Source organism: Mirounga leonina, unplaced genomic scaffold (genome assembly GCF_011800145.1).
Source record: "Mirounga leonina isolate KUSES-001 unplaced genomic scaffold, KU_Mleo_1.0 Mir_93, whole genome shotgun sequence".
In the NCBI taxonomy this organism is placed as follows: domain Eukaryota; kingdom Metazoa; phylum Chordata; class Mammalia; order Carnivora; family Phocidae; genus Mirounga; species Mirounga leonina.
In genome coordinates, this window is record NW_023270854.1 from 47,216,094 (window position 1) to 47,238,400 (window position 22,307).

The 22,307-nt window shown below is 46.8% G+C and overlaps 1 protein-coding gene and 1 pseudogene across 1 annotated transcript in view; one reads left to right on the forward strand and one right to left on the reverse strand.

The window, feature by feature from the left end:
* CABLES1 (Cdk5 and Abl enzyme substrate 1) overlaps nucleotides 1-22,307 on the reverse strand; it is a 111,000-nt gene that overhangs the window by 62,739 nt on the left and 25,954 nt on the right. The window contains 1 exon segment of the mRNA XM_034996036.1: nucleotides 726-797. Within this exon segment, the coding sequence (XP_034851927.1) occupies nucleotides 726-797 (72 nt within the window).
* LOC118004610 lies at nucleotides 17,601-18,335 on the forward strand (annotated as a pseudogene).

The following is a 22,307-nucleotide window of genomic DNA, read 5'->3' on the forward strand; positions in this document are numbered from 1 at the left end:
AGCCACGGCGCATGCCCTGTGAAGCCACGGCGCATGCCCTGTGAAGCATCCGCGTCCCAACCTGGTTCGGTTCTTTCTGCAGGACGAGCACCCCGCAACCAGCCCAGCTGAGCCGCTGTGAAGACTAAAGGAGATGTGCTGTGTGAATACGGTCTCCTCCGCTCAAGGAAGGTCAGGGGAGACTAAGGCACAGATGGGGGTCGGCGGTGAGGTGCAGGATGAGAGCAAGGAAAGCTGCCGGAGGCACGGCACAGCTCAGCAACTGCTGTCACCCAAACACCTTGCGAGCACCTTTCCAGTCCCAATGGAGAAATCACTTTCAGCCCCAAGGAAGCCCTCACAGCTATCCTAATTGAGTTTCCCCAGCAACTGGTGATGGAGTCATGTGGGCACCTGCTAATGAAATCCAGGATTGTGATCACTGTGTCACTGCACCTAAGAAAGCTGGGACAATGATGGGCAGCAAACAGCAGCTTTGACACTGAAAAGGAAACAGCATCCAAATCCACCATGCAAACTGGGCTTTCCCAATACATAATTGAGATTTAATATTGCTCTACTGGTCCTCAGGCTTGGGGTTTCCAAACTATGAGTCTGAGATCAGGCCATCATTTAAAAAATTTAATTCTGTAGATCAAGGACTTAAAAAAAAAAAATCAAACTTTGGCTGTCATATTGTACTGCAGGCCACTTATATACACATAAATACACCAATAAAAACTTACCTCCGTAGAGGGGCATTCTCCTCAATATCTTCCAGGGTCTCCAAGGATGACCTCTGGGAGATGAGGCGACGTCTGCAGAAAGAGGGAAGAAAATCTAGAAGTTAAAAACCTCATTGTAAAATGGATCAGGCATTTCTGTAAATCTAAAACTGTTCTAAAAAATAAAGTCTATTAAAAAGAAAAAAAAAAAAAAAAGACTGGACAAAAGCTGTCTTTAAGAGGCTGCCATTTTCCCAGCCTGTACCCTGAATGCCAGGCCCATCTTGCCTTGCTGAATTCTGAGCATTCTCTCTGGTTAATAGTGCCACTTTATGTTGATCCTTTTACGCAGCAATTTTCTCAAAAAAGACAAGATGCCTCTTATTTAACTTGGAAACTGTGTGCAGTTTTTCTAAAGCATTAGATAATACTGTTAAGTATTCAAATACCCCCTGGTCTGAACCAGGTTAACTGATAAATATTAAATTTTAAAATCGTATTAAATAAAATCTGAAAATCATTAGGATGCAATAAAAAAGTTATGGTCTCTGGATGGCCATGATTTCAAAAGCAACTACAAACGAGGAAGACATTACTCCTTTGGGAAAGTTTCTCAGAGACCAGTAAGAATAGACACCAGGGCATGATTAGACAAAACATGGACTCTTTGGGGCTGCTAAAGAATTGCAAACCACCAGCCAAAACCTCCTGAATCTAGTTTCTTTTGCCAGATTAAAAGAAGAACAGGTCCTAGTTAACTGAGAATATCTGTTATAGGGACCAGGGTGGTGTGCAGAGGCTCGTAACTTTACAATCAATCCATTTGAACGAAGACCATCATTTCATAGTAAATGGTTTGGCTGAGGAAGTAGAAAAAAATCCGATTGGGTTTCTATCTTGAAAAAAGGGGACTATAATGTGAAGAATAAGCCTATTTCATATTACATTTGATAAAATTAGGCTAAAGACATGCAATTATAACCATGTTCTAATTTGTCCTAAAGAAGAACAACAACAAAATAAAATGAGTGTTCTTTCTTTTGTTTTGTGTGTACTTTTTCTGACCAACTACCCTGGAACCTTTTGCCTTATGTTTTACTTTTAATAAGACAACCAGAAAGGTCATTTTTGCAAACGATTCAAGGGCTTCATCAATTTTCTAAGTGCCTTTCTTAATCTTGATATCAATTCCTTTCCAAAAGAGTCATCACACCCCTTCTTCTTTGCTCTTCAATGGTAAACTGGTATTCTCTCAGACCTTCATTTGTCAGTGTGGGAGTACCAAGAGATTCTATAACATTACCTCCAGTGTCTTCATGACTCACTGGACCTTTTGCAAGATCTGCAATGTCCCTCTGCACTTAACTAACATTGAATTTCCATTTCCATAATATTCCCAGATTTCTAATAGCCAGACCTGAGGCAATGGCTGTGGGGAGACATTGGTCTTACCTGAGAGGGGTGCATGGGGGCCCAAGGGGGTGGGAACTGATTTTATAGGTGGTGATTTTATAGGTGGCCAATTCATTAGTACGTAGGGCTGTCCTGCACAGCCCTGTAACTCCAGGGACTCGGCTACACCAGGACCCCTGTGACAGCCCCTTGCAGCTGTGGCTTTGAAATGACCAGGCCATCAGTTGAAACACAGCCCTTCCAGGTAGAGAGTCCCAGGCTGGAATAGGGCAAATGCTCAGTCAGTCACACTCCCACCCGTCACAGTTCCTAGGGATCGGGGCCCCCACGGTCCCCATCGAGAGGCAGGTGCAATTCCACAAGCACCACGCATGCTGAGTCAAACAAATTCAGATTTCAGTCCTGGGGTTCAGAGGCTTTGGAGTCTTAGAAAAACTCCTTAATCTTTGAGCCTCAATTTCCTCATCTATGAAACTAGAAAAGGAGAATAAGAAACAGAGACAGATTCCCTGGCACAGGGCAAAAAATGATCAGTAGCTCCTGGGTTTTTGACAACACTCCAGTTCCTCCCACTGAGGCTGCACCCTCACCTGACACCTCCTCCACCACCCCCTCATTCTGGCTCAACGGACTGGGATCAGCCTGGCTGTCCTAGCTCTGGCCCCTCCTCCAACCCCAGCCAGTAGCAAGGTCACCCCAAAATGGCTTATGCCTGAGCCCACCTGAGGCACATGCTCCTTCGACACCTACACCCTCTAAGAAGAACTTCGTGCCACCTTCGCAGATGCACTGGCCACCTGTAAAATTAGTACCCCCAGGCCTCCTCCAGCATTTGGGGCTGCCTCCCCGCCCCTCCAAGAACAGTGTGGCTGGCACTCCAGCTGCAAATGCCAAGTGAACCCCATGATGAACACACAAGGCCCTGGCATGTAGCCTGGGACCCCACAGGCTCTCATCCAACACTCAGACCAGGGTGTTCACCTTGGAAAAATAGGTCCATTCACAAAAGCACATAATCTGACAATTTCCCTATCAAAAAGCTGTATCTAGCTCTTCCTACACCAGAAAAGAAAGGTGCTTATTTGGAAAACAACCAAATTTGAGGGGCACCTGGCTGGCTCAGTCAGTAGAGCATGCAACTCTTGATCTCGGAGTTGTGAGTTCAAGCCCCATGCTGGGTGTAGAGATTACTTAAAAATAAAATCTTACGGAGCGCCTGGGTGGCTCAGTCAGTTGCGTGTCTGACTATTGATTTTGGCTCAGGTCATGATCTCGGGGTTGTGGGATCAAGCCCTACATCTAGCACAGTGCTTAGCTCAGAGTCTGCTTCTCCCTCTCCCCCTCCCCCCACTCATTTGCACTCTCTCTCTAATAAATAAATAAATAAAATCTTACAAAAAAATAAAAGTAATCTGTATGCCCAAGGTGGGGCTTGAACTCACAACCCTGAGATCAAGAGTCACATGCTCTACTGACTGAGCCAGCCAGGTGCCCAGGATTTGTTTTCTAAAAGCCAGTACAGGGACGCCTGGGTGACTCAGTCAGTTAAGCGTCTGCCTTCGGCTCAGGTCATGATCCCAGGGTCCTGGGATCGAGCCCCGCATCGGGCTCCCTGCTACACGGGAAGCCTGCTTCTTCCCTCTCCCACTCCCCTTGCTTGTGTTCCCTCTCTCGCTGTGTCTCTCTCAATCAAATAAAATTTTTTTAAAATCTTAAAAAAAAAAAAATAAGCCAGTACATCTGGGACGCCTGGGTGGCTCAGTCAGTTGAGTGTCTGCCTTCAGCTCAGGTCATGATCCCGGGGTTCTGGGATCGAGTGTCATATCAGGCTCCCTGCTCAGCTGGGAACCTACTTCTCCCTGCAGTCCTGCCTCATAAACGAAGTCCATTACTATGCGAAGTCCTCATCATTGGGCACAGTTAACAAGCAGAGGTGTTTCCATGTTTAAATGACTGACAATACATAGCTTTCTTATTAAGCAAGCAGACATTAAGTAAGAGCCCAAGCATTACGTGTCAACATCATCAAATGGGAAGAGGCCGTGACTGGTCCTTCAATTGAGTCATCAGGCTTCCCTGCCTTGTCTGATGGTTACAATTTGGGCCTTTCCACACTGTCGCTGAATACTTTTTAGGCCAATGTGGCTCACATTCAATGACTATACACACCAGCTTCCCTAAAGCCCCCAGACTCATTTGAGAATATTATCTTTTGAAAGCTGGACTCTGTCTAGACAAGTAAGTCCTAATCCATGACAAGACTGCTTATCTGGATACATCTACCTGGACCAGATTAATCCACTTACCATCAGGGCTGATGGTTCATTGCAGAGCAAGTCACTGTGTGCTCCTGAGACTCAGGGCTGGTTATAATGAATCCACTTAGCTAAAACTTAAGGAAAGGTCACTGGAAGAAGAGAGGGGAAAAAATCACATGGAAAAACATGTGCCTGGGGTAACAGGGGACTGGACGAGGCAAGACCCAGGGCCAGTATTTGGAAAGTATCTTTTGGGCACGAAAGTGTCAGCGCAGTAACAATGAGTAACTATCCACACAAGCTGACGGGGGTAGGGCAGCTGCCCCGCCAACCAAAAGGCCTCCTGGCCATAGCTCTTGTCAGCCCAGTCGGCAGCAATGCTGGGGACCCGAGGAGAGTGAGGGGCAAAGTAGGAGCTCTGCCCGGGGCATCTTCATCAGAGCTTCTGGAAAGGGGTCATCTCTTCTTAGTGCAGCAAGCAGAGTGCCTCTGAGAGAGAGGGCTGATGGGGGCAGGGGGGTAACTGTCAGACGAGCCTCACCAGAGCTGGACTCTGAGCTCGCTGCTGTCCCCGCTGATCAGGGAGGCCAGGCAGGGTCATCCTGGGGTCCAGCTGGGCCCGCTGGTCAAGGGCAATCCCCTTAAGGGGTGACCTAAAGCCGCAGCTTGACTCAAAAGCCAATGTCAGGCAGCGGGCCCCACAGGGGACAGCATGTGAGTCTGACAGGACCAGCAAGTGATGAGGAAGGTGGCCCCTGGCCTTAGCCTCAGTGTCAAACAAGGAAGTAAGTTTGGATCAATGCTCTCTCCCTTTGGCTGCCCATTGGAACCCCTGGGGCCCGTTAAAAATCTCTGGGAGCAAAACACAAGCTTTGAGAGCGAGAAGGAACCTGGACCATCTGGGCCAACCAATGCTATCCTCACAAAAAGGTAATTTCCTCCATGGCTCCAGCTCTCCCCATGTAAGGAGCCCCCTTCCTGGCTATAAGACGGGCCACTGGAGGGCACGGTTATGCCTTCACAGGTGTGAAGGAAGCGAGGGCATCATGGATACCTCAGTTACACAGGTGATGGGCGAGCTGAGGTCATGGCTTAAATCTGCTCAGACAGTTATTATGACCTCAAAAAAGAAAAACACAACCACCACAAAAATAACCTATAACTAATATAGACATAAGACATGCACATACTTGTAATTTATTTGCTTTTTTGCCAATGTCTTTCACCTGCTGACCATCTCCCCCAGACAAAACTGAACCACACTAGACAGTGGGCTGACTCAAGTGAGGGGCCATGCTTTCCTCACTCATTTGGCCTAGGGATAGAGCATATTTTAGCAACAGTAGATACTCAGTTAAGGCTGGCTAAATAAAATGATGAACTCCATCATCAGGCAGGTGGGTTCTCATGGACTTTTCCCAAAAAGCACCTGATTTTCACTCAATGCTTTTCTATACACAGTTATCAGTGGGCTCTCTCTACTAAATATATGAGTTCCCAGTCTGATCAACAGAAGTTCCAACATCATCCTCAGAAAGCTTCCCAATGTCGCACTACAACAGGAAGTAGAGGGAGGCAGAAGACCCTCATCTAGCGGGAGGGCGGGAAGGAAGGGACAGCTGAGTGACAGTCACAGGTATAACACATGATGTTTAAAATGGGTTTCTTCTAAGGGGGTGCCTGGTTAAGCGTCTGCCTTTGGCTCAGGTCATGATCTCAGGGTTCTGGGATCGAGCCCTGCGTCCAGCTCCCTGCTACCTCTCCCTCTGCCCCTCTCCCCGCTCATGCTCTCTCTTCTCTCAAATGAATAAATTAAAAAAACATTAAAAAAAATAAAATGGGTTTCTTCTGGGGCGCCTGGGTGGCTCAGTCAGTTAAGTGTCTGCCTTCGGCTCAGGTCATGATCTTGGGGTCCTGGGATCGAGCCCTGTATTGGGCTCCCGGCTCAGTGGGGAGCCTGCTTCTCTCTCTCTCTCTGCCCTTCCCCCGGACTTGTGTTCACATTCTCTCTCTGAAATAAATCAATAAAACCTTTTTTTAAAAAATGGGTTTCTTCTGTTTATTATTACACATTCATTTTTCCAAGTGGAATTTGAACTGCTTTTATGACTATAAAAGTAATACATCTCACCATAAAAAAATTCAAATCAGGAAACGTATAAAGTGGAAACTGAGAAATGACCTGCAAACCCAGTGGCCAGGGGCACCCTATAAGAATTTGATGTCCTCTCAGACCCTTTTCCTAGTTCCACATCTACCAAGAAATGTAAATATATATATATTTGTGATTGAAACTGTGAAAAGAAAAAAGGGTTGACTTTATAAAAGCAAGGGGCAGTGGGAACAGCACCCTGCCGTGGGACAAAGCTGCAATCTGTCTCCACCTGTGGAGATGCTTGCAGTGCCTGAGCAGGGTATGAAGGAGGAGGAGCCAACAGAGAATCCAGGGGTCTCGCCTAGGGTACCTTGTTCTCCAGCTGGGGAAGGAGGTCAGTAGAGGTGAGAGGAGGGGGACCAAGGGCCACCAGGAGGAGTGGGTTCCAACCTCACCTCAAGGCCTGGTCCCGATGCCTGCAGGTTCACAACATCAACCTGCAGGTGTGGGGGAGTGGTCCGAAACCTTTCTGGGGTCTCCGAGAACTCCGAGGACTATCAGGGTGCAGACCCCCTTCCCAGGTAAAGCTGGTGCTACAGAGCTGCAGGCAAGGAGTCAGGGCTGGACACGAAGAAGTCCCACCTCAACCAAGAGACTAAGGGAGCTTCATCTCTTAAGTCTCCTTTTCTGACTTAGAGTTCAAAGCTTCCAAGGGGCCCAAACAGGACCCAGCAAGAAAACAGAGGGAGGCCACTCACCTAGAAACTAGCAGGGCTGGCCTCTTTAGCAGATAGGAAATCTCTTCATAAAATGTCCTGAGATCCTACCCCGTCTCTTGTATCTCCACATCACAAACCTATTCTTTTGTTCTAAGAATAGTGTTCAGGTCATGCACAAGAGGTGTTCCTAGAAAGCAGCGCAGAAGTCTGTAATTGGTAAGCTTATTTACTATGGGAGCCTACTACTTAAAGGAACCCTATAGAGAAGAACCTCCATACATCCAAGAATTATACTGTCATTGATAACACCTTTGGGAAAACGCTGGTTTTCAAATACCAGGCTCTCTGAAAGCCAAGTGCACCTCTAATATGCACTGTTACTTCCTTCGTTTCTCTAACATAGCTCTGAGTTGTTGACACACAGCATCATAAGCTTACTCAACAGATGCAGCAACTAAGTTATAACTTTGTTCATGATTTGGCAAAAGTTAAAGCCAAGATTCCAGATGCTCCTTTAGCAGAAGTCAAATTAGACTGGGCTCAGTGAAGAAGCAAACTGTTTTTGCACCAATACATATGTGTTCACAGATGAAGAAAGGAAAGTCAGCTGTCACCTCTTAATAGAAGCTACACACACAGTCTTAAAGCAAAATCGGCCTTACCTTCAGCACGAAGATGTGTTTATTAGATCCAGGCTTAATCCTGCTTTGCACAGATCTAAAGCTTTGTCCAGCAGCAAAGGTGGTGATGGAACTGAAAATGGCCCTTATTGCTCACCTGGCCACGGCTGCCAGTCCGACTGGGGGGGAGACCCCAGAGAAGAGCCACGGAATCTATCACTGCAGTGGCAGGCTAGCTGGGCCAGGCCCCCAGGCTGGGGCAATCAACCAACACCCCACTGCACCAGTCAGCCCTTGCTCTGCCTCCGAGCAAAGGACACACAGCGGGCTTGCTTGTGAAAAACCTTCCACAGCAGCTAATGCATCTAAAGCCAGCTCCATACTCGGAATACGGATGGAAACAATTCAAACCCCCCAGCGGGTCGTGGAAATTTTCCTTTAAAAAGAAGGAAAATAGAGGATTATCTTTAAGAAAAGGGGGGGATGTCACCTGGGTGGCTCAGTGAAGTGTCTGACTCTTGATTACGGCTTGGGTCACGATCTCAGGGTCGTGAGATCGAGCCCCACATCAGGCTCCATGCTCAGTGCAGAGCCCGCTACATTTTTATACGCAGGTCAAGAAAGCAACTTTAAGTGTTTACAGAAAATACAAAAGCACTTGGCTTGCCTGAGTTTACTTTCATTTCAAAGTTGTCATCAGACTTGCCAAATCCTGGAAAACCAAGGTGTGAGGTCATCTCAGTATTTAGGGCTGTTCAGAGACAGACTTGTTGGCAGGATTTAGGAACTGGCCGGGTACTCCCTCCTCAGATGCCTGGGTCCACGCTGCCCACCACCACCCTGCTAACCTTATAAAACACCCTTTCCGTCATGTCATTCCCCAGGGTAAGATCCACAAAGATTTGCTGTAGAAGCAAGTTCAAACTCCTCTGACAAAGGGACTAGATGGGGAGGTCAGAAAACAGCATGTCCCACAGCACCGTGGGCCACCGCAAAGGCCCTTGCCCAGTCTCCTGGGACACCCTCAGGGTATCAGGAAATAAAGGGGCCAGCCAGGGCCGCGGGCTGGGTGACAGTGTCGTGTCCTAAGCTGACCAAATGTGCAGAAATGCAAAAACCAAAAGCGGACATAATCAGGATTCAGGAAGTTTTGGGGTTTTGCGTGGCTGAGAGATAAATGATGTTCTTGTGACCAAACATGCTGGATACCAACCTGGGGATCAAGGGGAAAGAGTGAGGACCAAGCCAGGACACAGTGAGGGAGGGAGAGAGATGAGCAATGGAAAACCACTCAAGAATAAAAGGGTTAGCTTCACATCCTGGAGACAGAAGAGCTCTGTCAATCTAACATAACCTGTGCAAGAAGTATGGGGCCAACTCATGGATGTTCTAGATGGGCATCAGAATTCAAGCAATCAAATCCAGGGTTTCTCTGCAAAAGGGATTCCCTGGGCCAGGTGGGGGAGGGCGACTAGAAATCCAACACCTTGGGCTCAGAGTTTAAGGCCAGGAGAGACCAGGTATGGCATGAGTGAGCTCAAAGGAGAACCAAAATTCAATTGGGAAGAGGCGAGGAGAAGGAGGAACCCGACTAGCGTGAGAGTGTCAAAGGCAAATCTAGGGCGGATTTCTCATTTTGCATTTCTGCCCTACCAGAGCTGAATAGGATGGAATACCAGGTATGTACCAGGCACAGAGGAATCCTCGGAAGCAAAGTCAGGGAAGAACCAAAAAGGAGCCAGGAAACAGGCCCCCTATCAGATGGCCAGGGTTGGTTCCGGGAGGAGCTAGAATGGATGGGTGGGGCTAGGGTTGGCGCCACATAAGTGTGAGCGCACCCTCATGCAGTGTGTCCTTCTGACACCAGATGAACAAAAGAGGTGTGCGAACACCTGCAGGGCTCCTGTCGGGGAACGAGGGTGCAGATGCAGTAGGCTGGGGTTGCTTCCTTAGAAAGAGGCTGACTGCAACCGGTTCCCGAGCCTGGTAAAGGCCCACGAGCACCGAGTTGTATCTGATGGATGTGTGGCCTCCACTCATCTCAAGCCTCTTCAGGAAGCGTGTTTCATCCTGGACACTTTTCTCTGTCCTCAGGACGGGGCCTTCTCTTAAATACCACACCCTGACAATGGGCTGAGCACGGGCGACCGCCCTTCCTTGCCCTATCATTAGGAGGACTTACTGGCGCTTTGCAAGAATGCCTTTGCATGCTCAACACTTTCTAAGCCACATACACACTTTTCCATTCGAAAGCAAAACGAGGGCTCTCTACGCCCAGCTGTATGGGGTTTGCCGCACAAAGGCTGAGGTGCACCTCCTCCACGAGAAAGTCCAACTCTGGCGGGAGGGGCACCCCTCTCCCTGGCTCCCCAGTCCTGGAAAGATGAGAGCTAATTTAATTAGGACCAGCAGGGAGTTCAGGAAGGCTGGTTACTTCCACATCAGTATTTAAAGGGACCTCTAGGAGGCTGCCCTTGCAGCATAATCGCTCCCCTGAGTTTCTCCCTTGGTTCCCAGCCTGACCTTTCTCTGTTCTAAAGGGCCTTCAGGAGAAATGGATTTTGACAGCTCAGAAACAGCATGCAATTATTTATAGCAAATTCAGGATTGATGGGGTTCCATCAATCTTTATTTTCTAGTTCTTCAGATTAACCTTGGCCCACGCTCAATAGCAGCTTATGGAAACAAAGACTGATGCTTCCTTATCCATCCGACTTCAAGCCACAGCATCCTCTCTCCTAACAAGGGGCCCAGGTGATCTCATTTCTTTCTGGAAGGCTTTTTAAAAATGCCTTATTTCTCCTGCCCCGAATGATAATTCCCTTAATTGAAGCTGAATGGGGACTGGGGACTTCAGAATCACTGGCCTCATAAGGGGTTTATGGGGCAAAGAATGCCCCCAAGGGTGATCAAATCTTAGTTCAAAAGAAAACTCAGAATCTACTTTACCTGCTCTTCATCCATCCAAATCCTAATGTCTCCTCCTAAGGCACCGTGCATAGCCACCTGCTATGCAAAGCCGTCCCTGACTATTTCTGAATTCCTACGTTTGGTATCTTTACCGTATTAGGAAATATTCATATCTAGATACTTGTAGAATGATTGATTTTATCCTTTTTTAAGATTTTATTTACTTGACAGAGATAGACCGAGCGAGAGAGGGAACACAAGCAGGGGGAGTGGGAGTGAGAAGCAGGCCTCCTGCTGAGCAGGGAGCCCGATGCAGGGCTCGATCCCAGGACCCCAAGATCATGACCTGAGCCGAAGGCAGCCGCTTAACAACTGAGCCACCCAGGTGCCCCGATTTTATTCTTATTTTAAACCCTGTATCTCCAACCAGACTGCAAGTACCTTGACCAGATAACTGTCTTCTCTTCTTTGAAACTCCTTTAATAACTACATTACCTTGTCATAGTAAATGCTCAATAAATCCTGAAGTATAGCACAGACAACCGTCTGTAGCTACCACTGGCCCACTCGGGGGTGGGGGGGGCCAAGGATGGATCTTCACTGCTCCCGTGAGACCCTCAGGCAAGCCAACAGAAGCCAAAGCCATATTGAGAATGAGTTTCAAAACCAAAGCTGGGACCTTGGGGATCATCGGATCACTGATATTCAAACTTCGGAGCAGCAGGATGTTTTTTTCAAATTAATTTTACGTCAAATCCCAAGATGTAAAACAGATTAGAATAATTGAAAATTTTATAAATTGATGTATAAAAGGTACTTATAACTCAACCACTATTAGAGCAGAGAAGCTATTTTGATGTACAAACAGTATGAAACCAGGAATTATGGATGACATTGCTAGTCTAAGATCAATGTCAGCATCTAATTTGTTTCTTTTGGTCTTGGTTGTACAGTACAGAGATAATCTCAATTGACACAGATAAGTAGGTGCCTATGGCAACCATTTTTAAACATCTCAGGACCCAATTCAATTAAATAGATGTGGCAGGTGAAGCTTAGTTGCACAAAATCAACTTATTCTGGCAGCACAAATTAATTAATGCATAATTAATGCATACATAGTCACCCGTGTGATAGGGTTTGCTATAGAACACTATCGGGTTTATATTTTACTGTAGTTTTTAAAACATTTATATACAACTATATATACATATTTATTATGCATGTTAAATTTATATTTATATATTAATATACTATATGTACATATGTACCATATGTATTAAATTATGTATGTATAATATACATGTACATTACACCTCAAAATGTTAAACACAGAATTACCCCACATGACTGGCAATTCCATTCTTAGATATAACCCAAGAGAAACAAAAGCATACCTACATAAAAATTTGCACAAGAATGTTCAAAACAGCATGATTCACAACAGCCAAGATGTGAAAACAACCCCAATGTCCAACAACTCATGAATGAGTGAACAAGATACAACACAATTTGTCCATAAAAAGAGCAAACTACGGACACATGCTATACAATGGATGAACCTTGAAAACATGATGCTAGGTGAAAGAAGCCAGTCACAAAAGACCCCATATTGTGGGATTCCAAATACATGAACTGCCCAGAACAGGCAAATCCCTAGAGACAGACCGTATGCTTTAGTGGTTGTCCAAGTGCTGGGTGTAAGATGTGGGGGGAATAGGGAATGGCTGCCAATGGCCACAGGGTTTCTTTTTAGGGTGATGAAAATGTTTGAAAATTACATAGTGGTGATGGTTGTACAACTTTGTGAGTATACTAAACCCACTGAACAGTACACTTTAAATGGGTGGTGGTGTGAACTGTATCTCAATCAAGCTGTTAAAATACTTACATATGATATATAAATGCTAAAATATCTATGCCATATATATATATATATAAATGCATATTGAGGAAAAACACATAGTGAAAAATAGATCAACTGTTTGTGGAATTGTGAAAGTTCTTGCTGAGCTCCTCAGAGCTCTAGATAACACAATTTTGAAGACTATGGCTCTGGTTCAATTTCCCTCGACCAGAGCTACGGAGACTGAGAGGCTGCCCGACCTGCCCAGGCCAGAGCCAGGCGGTAGGAGAGCAAGGCCAGGGTGCAGACTACCTCACAGCAGAGGGGCTTCCTTTCCTTTTTCATGTGGGTTGAACTGGTCCTTTTGGGTTTGTTTCCAGCCCTCCGCAGCAGGCAGTGTGGGGGAAGGGAAGGTGGACCTGGGCAAACCCTGGAAAGGCAAAGCCCTGGAAAGACCCTGGAAACCCTGGAAAGACAAAGCCAAACACCTGCGGAGCGCCCACACAGCCACCCCTTCTCCCTGTGGGGCAAACAGGCAACCCCCTTGATGCATACATCAAAGTGTTTATTTGGAGCTCTGAGACTTCGATTTCCGTAACTTCTCATTTCCCTAGCCTCTAGTGGAAGCCAAGCGGGCAAAGGACTCCCTTTGTATTAAAGGCTGATCCTGTCTTCTAAGAGAGAACCCGAGAGCAACTTCAGGCATCCAAGAAGCAAGATGGAAGACAATACCCCCTCTGAGGTGCTTCTGTGCTCCTGTCAGTGTCTGGGGAGGTAGTTTAATTTTTTAACAGCTCTTTCGGAGCCCTTTGAAAATATATTATTAGCACATCTGCCTCACCGTATACATAATTAGCAACCACAGTTCTAATTACCAGGCTGTTCAGGAAAGGTTTCCAAAGTGAATTTGAGGCATAAGAACCGTGCCTAAAACCACATGAATATTCACTTAGATGTAATGTGGATTCAACTGTTTATTGGATTCTTTACAAAAGCCTATCCCAGAGGTCTGAATGGCCCCTTTATGCCAGGGCTTCTGTATGATACCACATGGTTATTGTGGAAAATAATATTCCTAACAACCTGGAAGGTGGCGGGGTGGGGGGAGAGATACATGGTTTTCAACCAATGTTTTCAGAAAGTAATGGATTAAAATAAATGCAATCAGCCGCCATTTTATTTCCCTAAGGATTTTTTTTTTTTTTTTAAGATTTTACTTATTTATATGAGAGAGAACGAGCATGAGCAGGGGGAGGAAGAAGTAGACTCCCTGCTGAGCCCAACACGGGACTCGATCCCAGGACCTTGAGATCATGACCTGAGCCAAAGCCAGGCGCTTAACCCATTGAGCCACCCAGGCGCCGTTTCCCTAAGGATGTTCAATGGTGTCACTCTTTAGCACAGGATCCTCAGACTGGGATGCCTGACTTCCCAGGGGTTCTGTGCACTTTTAAAACCAGATGCAAAGTGTGTATGTATGTACATATGTCCACTTCCCCCTCTTTTCTAAAAGAGAGTCTATAAGATCCCAAGAAAAGATTAGAAACCACTGTTACCAAGCAGAGGATGGTGCTAACGCGGTAGCAGAGGTAACAAGCAGAGTTCTAGATTCAGCTATCACTATTGTGTGACTCTAAGCAATATTCTAATAACAGTATCATCGTTATTACTGTCACAACAATATACACACAAGTACTCACGGTCCTGGGCGTCAGGGATACAAAGAAGAGTGAAGAAACGCAGACTCGGCCCCCGTTCTGCGTGACTCATGACTTGTATGGAGACAGGGCAAACATAGCTCTAAAACGTCAAGACTTTGGGGCGCCTGGGTGGTGGAGTTGGTTAAGGGTCCAACTCTTGATTTCAGCTCAGATCATGATCTCAGGGTTGTGAGATCGAGCCCCACATCAGGCTCCGTGCTGGGCATGGAGCCTGTTTAAGATTCTCTCTCTCCCGCTCCCTCTGCAGCCCACCCCAAGCTCACACTCTCTTTCTCACATAAATAAAATCTTAAAAACAAACCTTCAAGACTTTAGTCGGGGGGGCGCCTGGGTGGCTCAGTCGTTAAACCGCTGCCTTCAGCTCAGGTCATGATCCCGGGGTCCTGTGATTGAGCCCCGCATTGGGCTCCCTGCTCCGCAGGAAGCCTGCTTCTCCCTCTCCCACTCTCCCTGCTTGGTTCCTGCTCTCGCTATCTCTCTCTCTGTGTCAAATAAATAAATAAAATCTTAAAAAAAAAAAAAAAGACTTTAGTCAGATTCTCACAGGCCAGAGCTTGGGATGCAGATGGGGGCCAGGCCCAGGGAGTTGGGGTTCCAGGGGGTGGCAGCAATCTGGGGAGAAACTGAGGGATGACAGTCAAAGCAACACCAGACTAGAAGTGAGAGCCCTCTTTGAGAACGGAGTAGATTCCTAAAAATCGCAAGGAAAAATAATAACACTTTGATCTGTCAAAAGTCAAATAGTAACAAAACAGGAAGACGTTGTAAAGCTTTACAAAGAAATAAGAGGCCTAAGTAAAGGTACGCAGGGCTGACAAGAAGAGGATATATACCATAGGAAGGCTCAACTTGTTGTACAGCTCACAACAAATGTCTCTTACAGAAGAAGGAATGGGGCTGTCTTCCAGAGGGGAACTGGGAAGGACAGAGGGCTGCTCAGTGATCCCTCAATGCACAGGAACCTTCCCTTCGCCACGTGGGACAAAGCTCACCAGAATGATACACTATGTGTGCATTCAGCCATTCATCCATCACTCATTACACACCCGTGACGAGGTGCTGGGGAAGCAAGGATGAAAAGAGCATGATGCTGGGCGCCTGGGTGGCTCAGTTGGTTGAGCGACTGCCTTCGGCTCAGGTCATGATCCTGGAGTCCCGGGATCGAGTCCCGCATCGGGCTCCCTGCTTGGCGGGGAGTCTGCTTCTCCCTCTGACCCTCCCCCCTCTCATGTGCTCTCTCTCATTCTCTCTCTCTCAAATAAATACATAAAATCTTAAAAAAAAAATTAAAAAAAAAAAAAAGCATGATGCCTGCCTCCAAGAACAATCCGGTGGGGAGACCCATTAAGGGAGAATTACAAAAGTGGAGAGTGCACCAATAGGTGTGTTCGAGGTGGGAGCAAGGAGGAGGGAGGCTCCCAGCTCAGGCCAGGTGGGGCCAAGGAGGAGCAAACTAGGGAAGGCCTTCTGGGCATCAGCGCTGGGAGGGACCCAGGAGATCACTAATCCAGGGGAGGGGACCTCGCACCGCCCAGCTGCCCAGGTCACGTGCTAGCAAAGCCCACCAGCCTCCAATCACATGCGACACTATCCGGTCTTCCCTGAAGGGAAGAGCAAACCCTCACCTTCTTTGCAGCCAACACATATGAACAAAGGTTTTAACCTTTCCAATACAAAACACCCCTCCAATTTGTCCTTGCTCCCTGCTCAGTCTGAGACATTCTCTTCCTGGATTCTGACACGTTTCCTTTGAAATTGAAGCTTGTCAAGCATCAGGACAGGTGAGGCTCGCTCTGAGGCTGGTCTGTGCCTATTAAATTGGCTCTAAGATTTAATGCCTTATAATCATCAAGAGCCCATTTTCCCAGGTTCATAAAAAACCCAGCAGCCTGGCTTTGGCTTTTGCTTTTAGACTAATAAAAAGCATGGGGGCATCAAGGGACCCAAAGCCCATCAACATGGTGCCTGAGAAGCCTTGGGTGTGTGGTCTTGGAACCCAGAACACTGAGCATAAAGCTCGGAGGCATCCCTGCCACCCAACCCTCCAGAGGCCCAGAGCGAAGGTGTGGGAGAAAGGGGACAGTCATCCTGTGTGCTCAGACATTCCTTCCAACAGCACTGAGGCTCTCAGGAGGAACATCACACCAGATCAAAAAGCCGGCAGGCCCTGGTTACACATTTATATTTCATTTTGTGAACATTCTGTACTAAGCACTCTGCTAAAGTCTTTATTTTTTTTTAAAGATTTTATTTATTTGAGAGCGCACACGAGCAGGGGGAGCAGCAGAGGCAGAGGGAGAAGCAGACCCCCCGCTGAGCAAGGAGCTCGATGCGGGACTCGATCAGGACCCTGGGATCATGACCTGAGCCGAAGGCAGACGCTTAACTGACTGAGTCACCCAGGCGACCTTCTGCTAAAGGCTTTACAGGTATCTTTGTGTTTACTTCTCACAACACCCCTGCAAGGTAGGTCCTACTGACTTCCATTTTACAGATGGAGAAACTGAGGTCCCAACATGGTGCTTAACTTGCCCAAGGACACAGAGCCAGGGGGTGGTAGGTAAGGAATGGGGCAATGTATATACACAGTCTAAGGTGGCACTTTGCAAAGGGAGATTCATTCTTGCGCCTCGCCTTTTCCAGAACTACAGTGCACAACAAGTGTCTCTTACAGAAGAAGGAATGGGGCTGTCTTCCAGAAGGGAACTGGGAAGGACAGAGGGCTGCTCAGTGATCCCTCCCTCCCGCAGGACTAGCTGACCCACTCAGGGCCACCGCCAAGCCTGGGAAGGAGCCACGTACTCTGAGGCGCCCTGTGACCCCAAGGCGGCTGGCTCCAATAAGGGGAAAACCAACGGGATTTCGAAGGAGTCTCTGGAGAGCCTCTGCAGGTCACACACCACTTCAAGCCCCCTCACTACCTATGGGAGCAACACACCTGTCTCACAGTCCTTGCAAATTCTGGTGAGTTCTCCTGAAGTTTGTTTCAAAACAAGTGAAGCTTTTTCTGTCTCTGCTACCTTTGAAAGGAAGCTCTTCTAGCTTCAAACAACTTCAAAGTTTATTTTCCAATGAGAGCTATTTTGCCAAAAAAATAAAGTTTTACCCAACTGGGGAGGGATGATGGTTTTTTAAAAAATTAACTCCAGGGGCGCCTGGGTGGCTCAGCTGGTTAAGCGTCTGCCTTTGGCTCTGGTCATGATCCCAGGGTCCTGGGATCGAGCCCCGCATCGGGCTCCTTGCTCAGCGGGGAGCCTGCTTCTCCTTCTCCCACTCCCTCTGCTTGTGCTCTCTCTCTTAAAAAAATTTTTTTTTAAATAATAAAAAATTAACTTTGGAGCACAGAGCAGTTTTTTTGTTCATTGGAGGTCTTTCCTTTGCTTGGTGACTGCAGCTATTCACAGGGCAGCAGAAGCAGAGCGGCGGTCGGACAAGCGGTCTAAGACTTTGGCATCGGGGTAAAAGAACATGGCCCCAGGGCGCCCGGGTGATTCAGTCGGTTGAGCATCCAACTCTTGGTTTCAGCTCACGTCATGATCTCAGGGTCAGGGGATCGAGCCCCGAGTGAGGCTCCTTGCTCAGCGCAGAGTCTGCTTGTCCCTCTCCTTGCCCCCTCTCACCTCTCTCTCTCATAAATAAAATCTTTAAAAAAGAAAAGAAGAGAAGAGAAAATGGCCCGAGCCATGCAGACTGCCTACAAATCCACGGCTGGGAAAGCACCCTGCAAACAGCTGGCCACCAAAGCCCCCGGCAGAAGCACCCCCTCTACCGGCAGGGGAAAATCCCCACATCCACAGGCCTGGGACCGTTGCGCTTCAGGAGGTCCGTGGTTACCAGAAATCTACCAAGCTTGAGCATCTGATCCAGAAGCTGCCTTTCCAGAGGTTGCTGAGGGAGATTACTCAGGATTTCAAAACCCATCTGAAGTTTTGGGTGCCGCCATTACCTCACTTCTGGAGGCCAGTGAAGTGCGCTGGTGGGCTTCTTTGAAGATCCTAATCTAGGTTCCATCCAGGCCGGGCATCACCATCACACCCAAAGACATCTAGTTGGCTCACTGGATATGGGGTGGGGGGAGTGTAAGTGAAGGCAGTTTTTATGGTGTTTTGTAGTAAATTCTGTAAAATATTTTGGTTTAATTTGCAACTTTTTTTTTGGTAAGAAACTGTTTATAGTATGTTGCGTTTGTACTTGAGTCACTCCGTCTTTCCCTCAGGACGACTGTGAAAAGTGATTCCTCCCAGGCCTCGGTGATGTGAGCACTATTGCTCAGGAGGAACCAAGTTGCTAAGATGCAGAAGGGACAGGTCTCATGATGCATGTTTCTGTATGTGAATGACTTGTTGGGTAGCTATTAAAGTACTAGAACTGATAAATGTGTACAGAGTCCTTTTGCAATAAAACTGGTTATGACTTGATCCAAGGGTTTAACCATTGGGGCTGTTAGTCTGACCATACATCACTGTGCTAGAATGTGCGCTTTTTCAAGGGTGAAGATAACAAGTCTTAACCACGGTGTAGCTTACAGTTTCCTTAAAAAAAAAAAAAAAGCAAACCTGGTAGTGATAGAATACACTATGTACATTTATAATAGTTATTTTTATATATTGTAGTGTCAACATTTTTAAATTAAATGTTTTACATTAAAAAAAATTAACTTTGGGGTGCCTGGGTGGCTCAGTTGTTAAGCGTCTGCCTTCGGCTCGGGTCACGATCCCGGGGTCCTGGGATCGAGCCCCGCATCAGACTCCCTGCTTGGCAGAGAGCCTGCTTCTCCCTCTCCCACTCCCCCTGCTTGTGTTCCCTCTCGCTGTGTCTCTCTCTGTCAAATAAAAATAATAATAAAAATTTAAAAATTAAAAAAAAATTAACTTTGGAACCTTGGATTGGGCCACACGGCAAGCTTTGCTCTTGAACTCTAAGGCTCCATTAACAGAATAATTGTGTTTTCCTCACAGACTAGGCAGGTTCTTTGTAAAAGGTCTGACATGACAGGCTTAATGTATTTAACCATAGGACCAGGTCTTTAGGTGACTGGGGCCCAGTGAGACCCTGCATCATGGGGACCTGTGGGGGGACCCCTCCAGCACAGAAGGGCATGTGCAAACATCTGACTGCTCTTCTGCCCCATGGAGGGCCTTGTCCTCGTCCTCATCATGGGAGGCAGTGTGGAGGGGGAGCTCCTCCTGAGGAAAGAAGCGGAGGGGCCAGGGACTCCTCTTGCAGGCTCAACAGTCAGCCCTGGCCTGGAGCTCTATGCCTTGCTTGCTTTTCTTCTTTCTTTTTAAAGATGTATTTTTTTTTATTTGAGAGAGAGCATGCAAGCTAGTGGGGGGAGGGGCAAAGGGAGAGAGAGAGTCTCAAGAAGACTCTACGCTAAGCTGAGCATGGAGCCCGACACGGGGCTCAATCCCATGACCCTGAGATCATGACCTGAGCCGAAACCAAGAGTTGGCCGCCCAACCGACTGCGCCACCCAGGTGCCTCTATGCTTTGCTTTTTTCTGCCATTAAATTTTTTTATTGTGATAAAATATGCATAACATAAAATTGCCATTTTAACCATTTTTAAGTGCACAATTTAGTGGCATTAAGTATATTCAAACTGTTGCACCACCATGAGCACCATCAATCTCTAGAAATGTTTCATCCCACACTGAAACTCTATGCTCTTATTAAACACTAACTTCCTAGTCTTCCTCCCCACAGGCAACCACCATCCTATTTTCTGCCTCTGTGATTTTGATTACTTTAGGTACTTCACGTAACTGGAATCATTCAACATTTGTACTATTGTGTCTGGCCTATTTCACTTAGCACGATGTCCTCAAAGTTCATCCATGTTGTGCATGCATCAGAATTCCCTTCCTTTTTAAGGCTGAATAGTTGTATACACTGCTATTGGGCTGAGACATTCATCCGCTGATGGATATGTGGGCTGCTTTGGCTATTGTGAATAATGCTGCAGTGAACACGAGTGGGCAAATACCTGTTTGAGTTCCAAGCCTGTTTTGTTTTTGTTTTTACTCTTAAAAGGCAAACTAGTATCAGTCCCATCAGATACCTCAGGGGTTGCCCCTGGGTGACCCTGAGGGGCCTCAGGTGTGAAAGGGCAGAGGGAGTCCCAGGAGCTGCCACCATCTGTCTTGCCCACACAGCCACGGGTGTCACCCAGAGAGCTGCCAGCTCAGCTCTACGGTGTTTATGGGAAACGGCCCGTTGCTTCTAAGCGTGGGAATGGAGGGAAGGGTACAAGCCCTTGCAGGCTCAGGTATCCTTCCACGCCCCCAGACACACCTTCCCCTCCAAGGAGGCAAAGCTGCCTGCTAAACTCCCCCAGGGCATACCTTGGGCTACAGGGGCTCTGGTTTGGAATGGCCCCTTCCCTCCTCCCTCTTGCCCCTCTCTGCAGAGCCTCTCCTTGCTCCCATGGCATCCTGAGCAGTGCTCGGTCATTGCAGCCCTGCACCGTCTAGTGGATGTTCTTGTCTGGCTCTCCTAAGTGATGCACAGGTCCCTAAGTCCAGGACTAACACACCTTAGGTGCACAATAACTACCTGTTAAATGACTGAACAAACCAAAATAATCAGCACCTCAAAACCTCCCAATTAGCACCAAATTAACACTACCCAAATTACGACCAACAGAATCTAACCAATATGGTTTCCATACGAATGGCACCTTGCTAGCCTTTTAAGGGCTAGTATTTTGAAAGAGCTAATAAAACTGCAAAAAGGGAGGCATCTGGTAAATAAAATAGACCCTGGATCTCCGAACAGCTTTTGAAAAAACTGGCCTGAGGATTCACAGTGAGAGTGTTGGGGGGACAGTCCCAGGTGCACACAGGTTTCCAGCCATGTGCGAGGAAACATCCCTGAGTCTCCCAAAGAAGTCTGGAAAGTTTTCATTTTTTTTTTAAGTAAAAAAAAAAATAGATGGAATTGAAATTACCATTAAGCAAACATACAAATATTAAAAGCATACTCCCAGGAGATTTGGGAAAATAATTTCCGCTGATAGTGATCTCGAGATTAGTTTTATGGAGTGACTCGAGCCACCAGGCAGTGAATGAGCGCTCTGGTTTCTATTTCCAGCTTCCCCTGTCCTGGTTAAGTCGTTTGGAGCTAACTTCTCCTTTTTTTTTTCTACTGTAAAATGAGGGGAATGCCATCCTGCCTCCTCCATTAAGATCTTCAGCAGAGAACTCATGCTCAACACAGAACCCGCGGGACACCTGACTCTGGAGGAGGCGCCGGGGAGAGAAGCCACTCCGCCTCTGAGAACGGAGTGCTATGTGGGCAGCAAGAGTCCCATGCGGGGTATGGTTTCGTGACAAGGGAGGGCGTTCACAATGTCTTAGTGATAAAAGGAAACTTACAGAACAGCATGTGCAGTTTGGGCTCTGGTATTTAAAAAAAGAAAATATATTTTATATGTGTGTATATATATATATATATATATTGTAACAGATGATAACTGGTCCATGTGTGCGTGTGTCCTACACCAAAACATTACCTGGTCATCTCCGGGTGGTGGGTTTATGGGTAGTTTGAATTTCTGCTTCTTCTAAATGTCTCACACAGGCATTCCTTTTTCTTACCAGAAAAAAAAAAAAGTACGTTTGGGAAATGAGGTATTCATGTTATTTAGAAAGATATAAATATGTACTGTTACGGTATTCTGGATAGGATGAAAGTATCAGTTGGCGCCATTACTGAAAAAAATAGGGGGAACGGGCAAGAAATAAAAGGTTGATAAGACAGCCCATTAGGATTAATTTCTTAGCCAGTTGCTTGCACACACATGAAAAAAAATCCCTAGAATTGCTTCTTTCCAGTAGACAGGAAATCAGTCATTTCCCTCGAAATGTGAACTTTCAGGCACCAAGTTTGATGAGGCATCATTGCATTCAAACTAACCTTCCCCTTCCCTTTGTAAATCACCCCTTATGAGAGATTGCCTCTAGATGGGTGGGGGAAAAACAGAGCAAAATCCTGAGTGTGATTTTTTTTTTTTAAGAT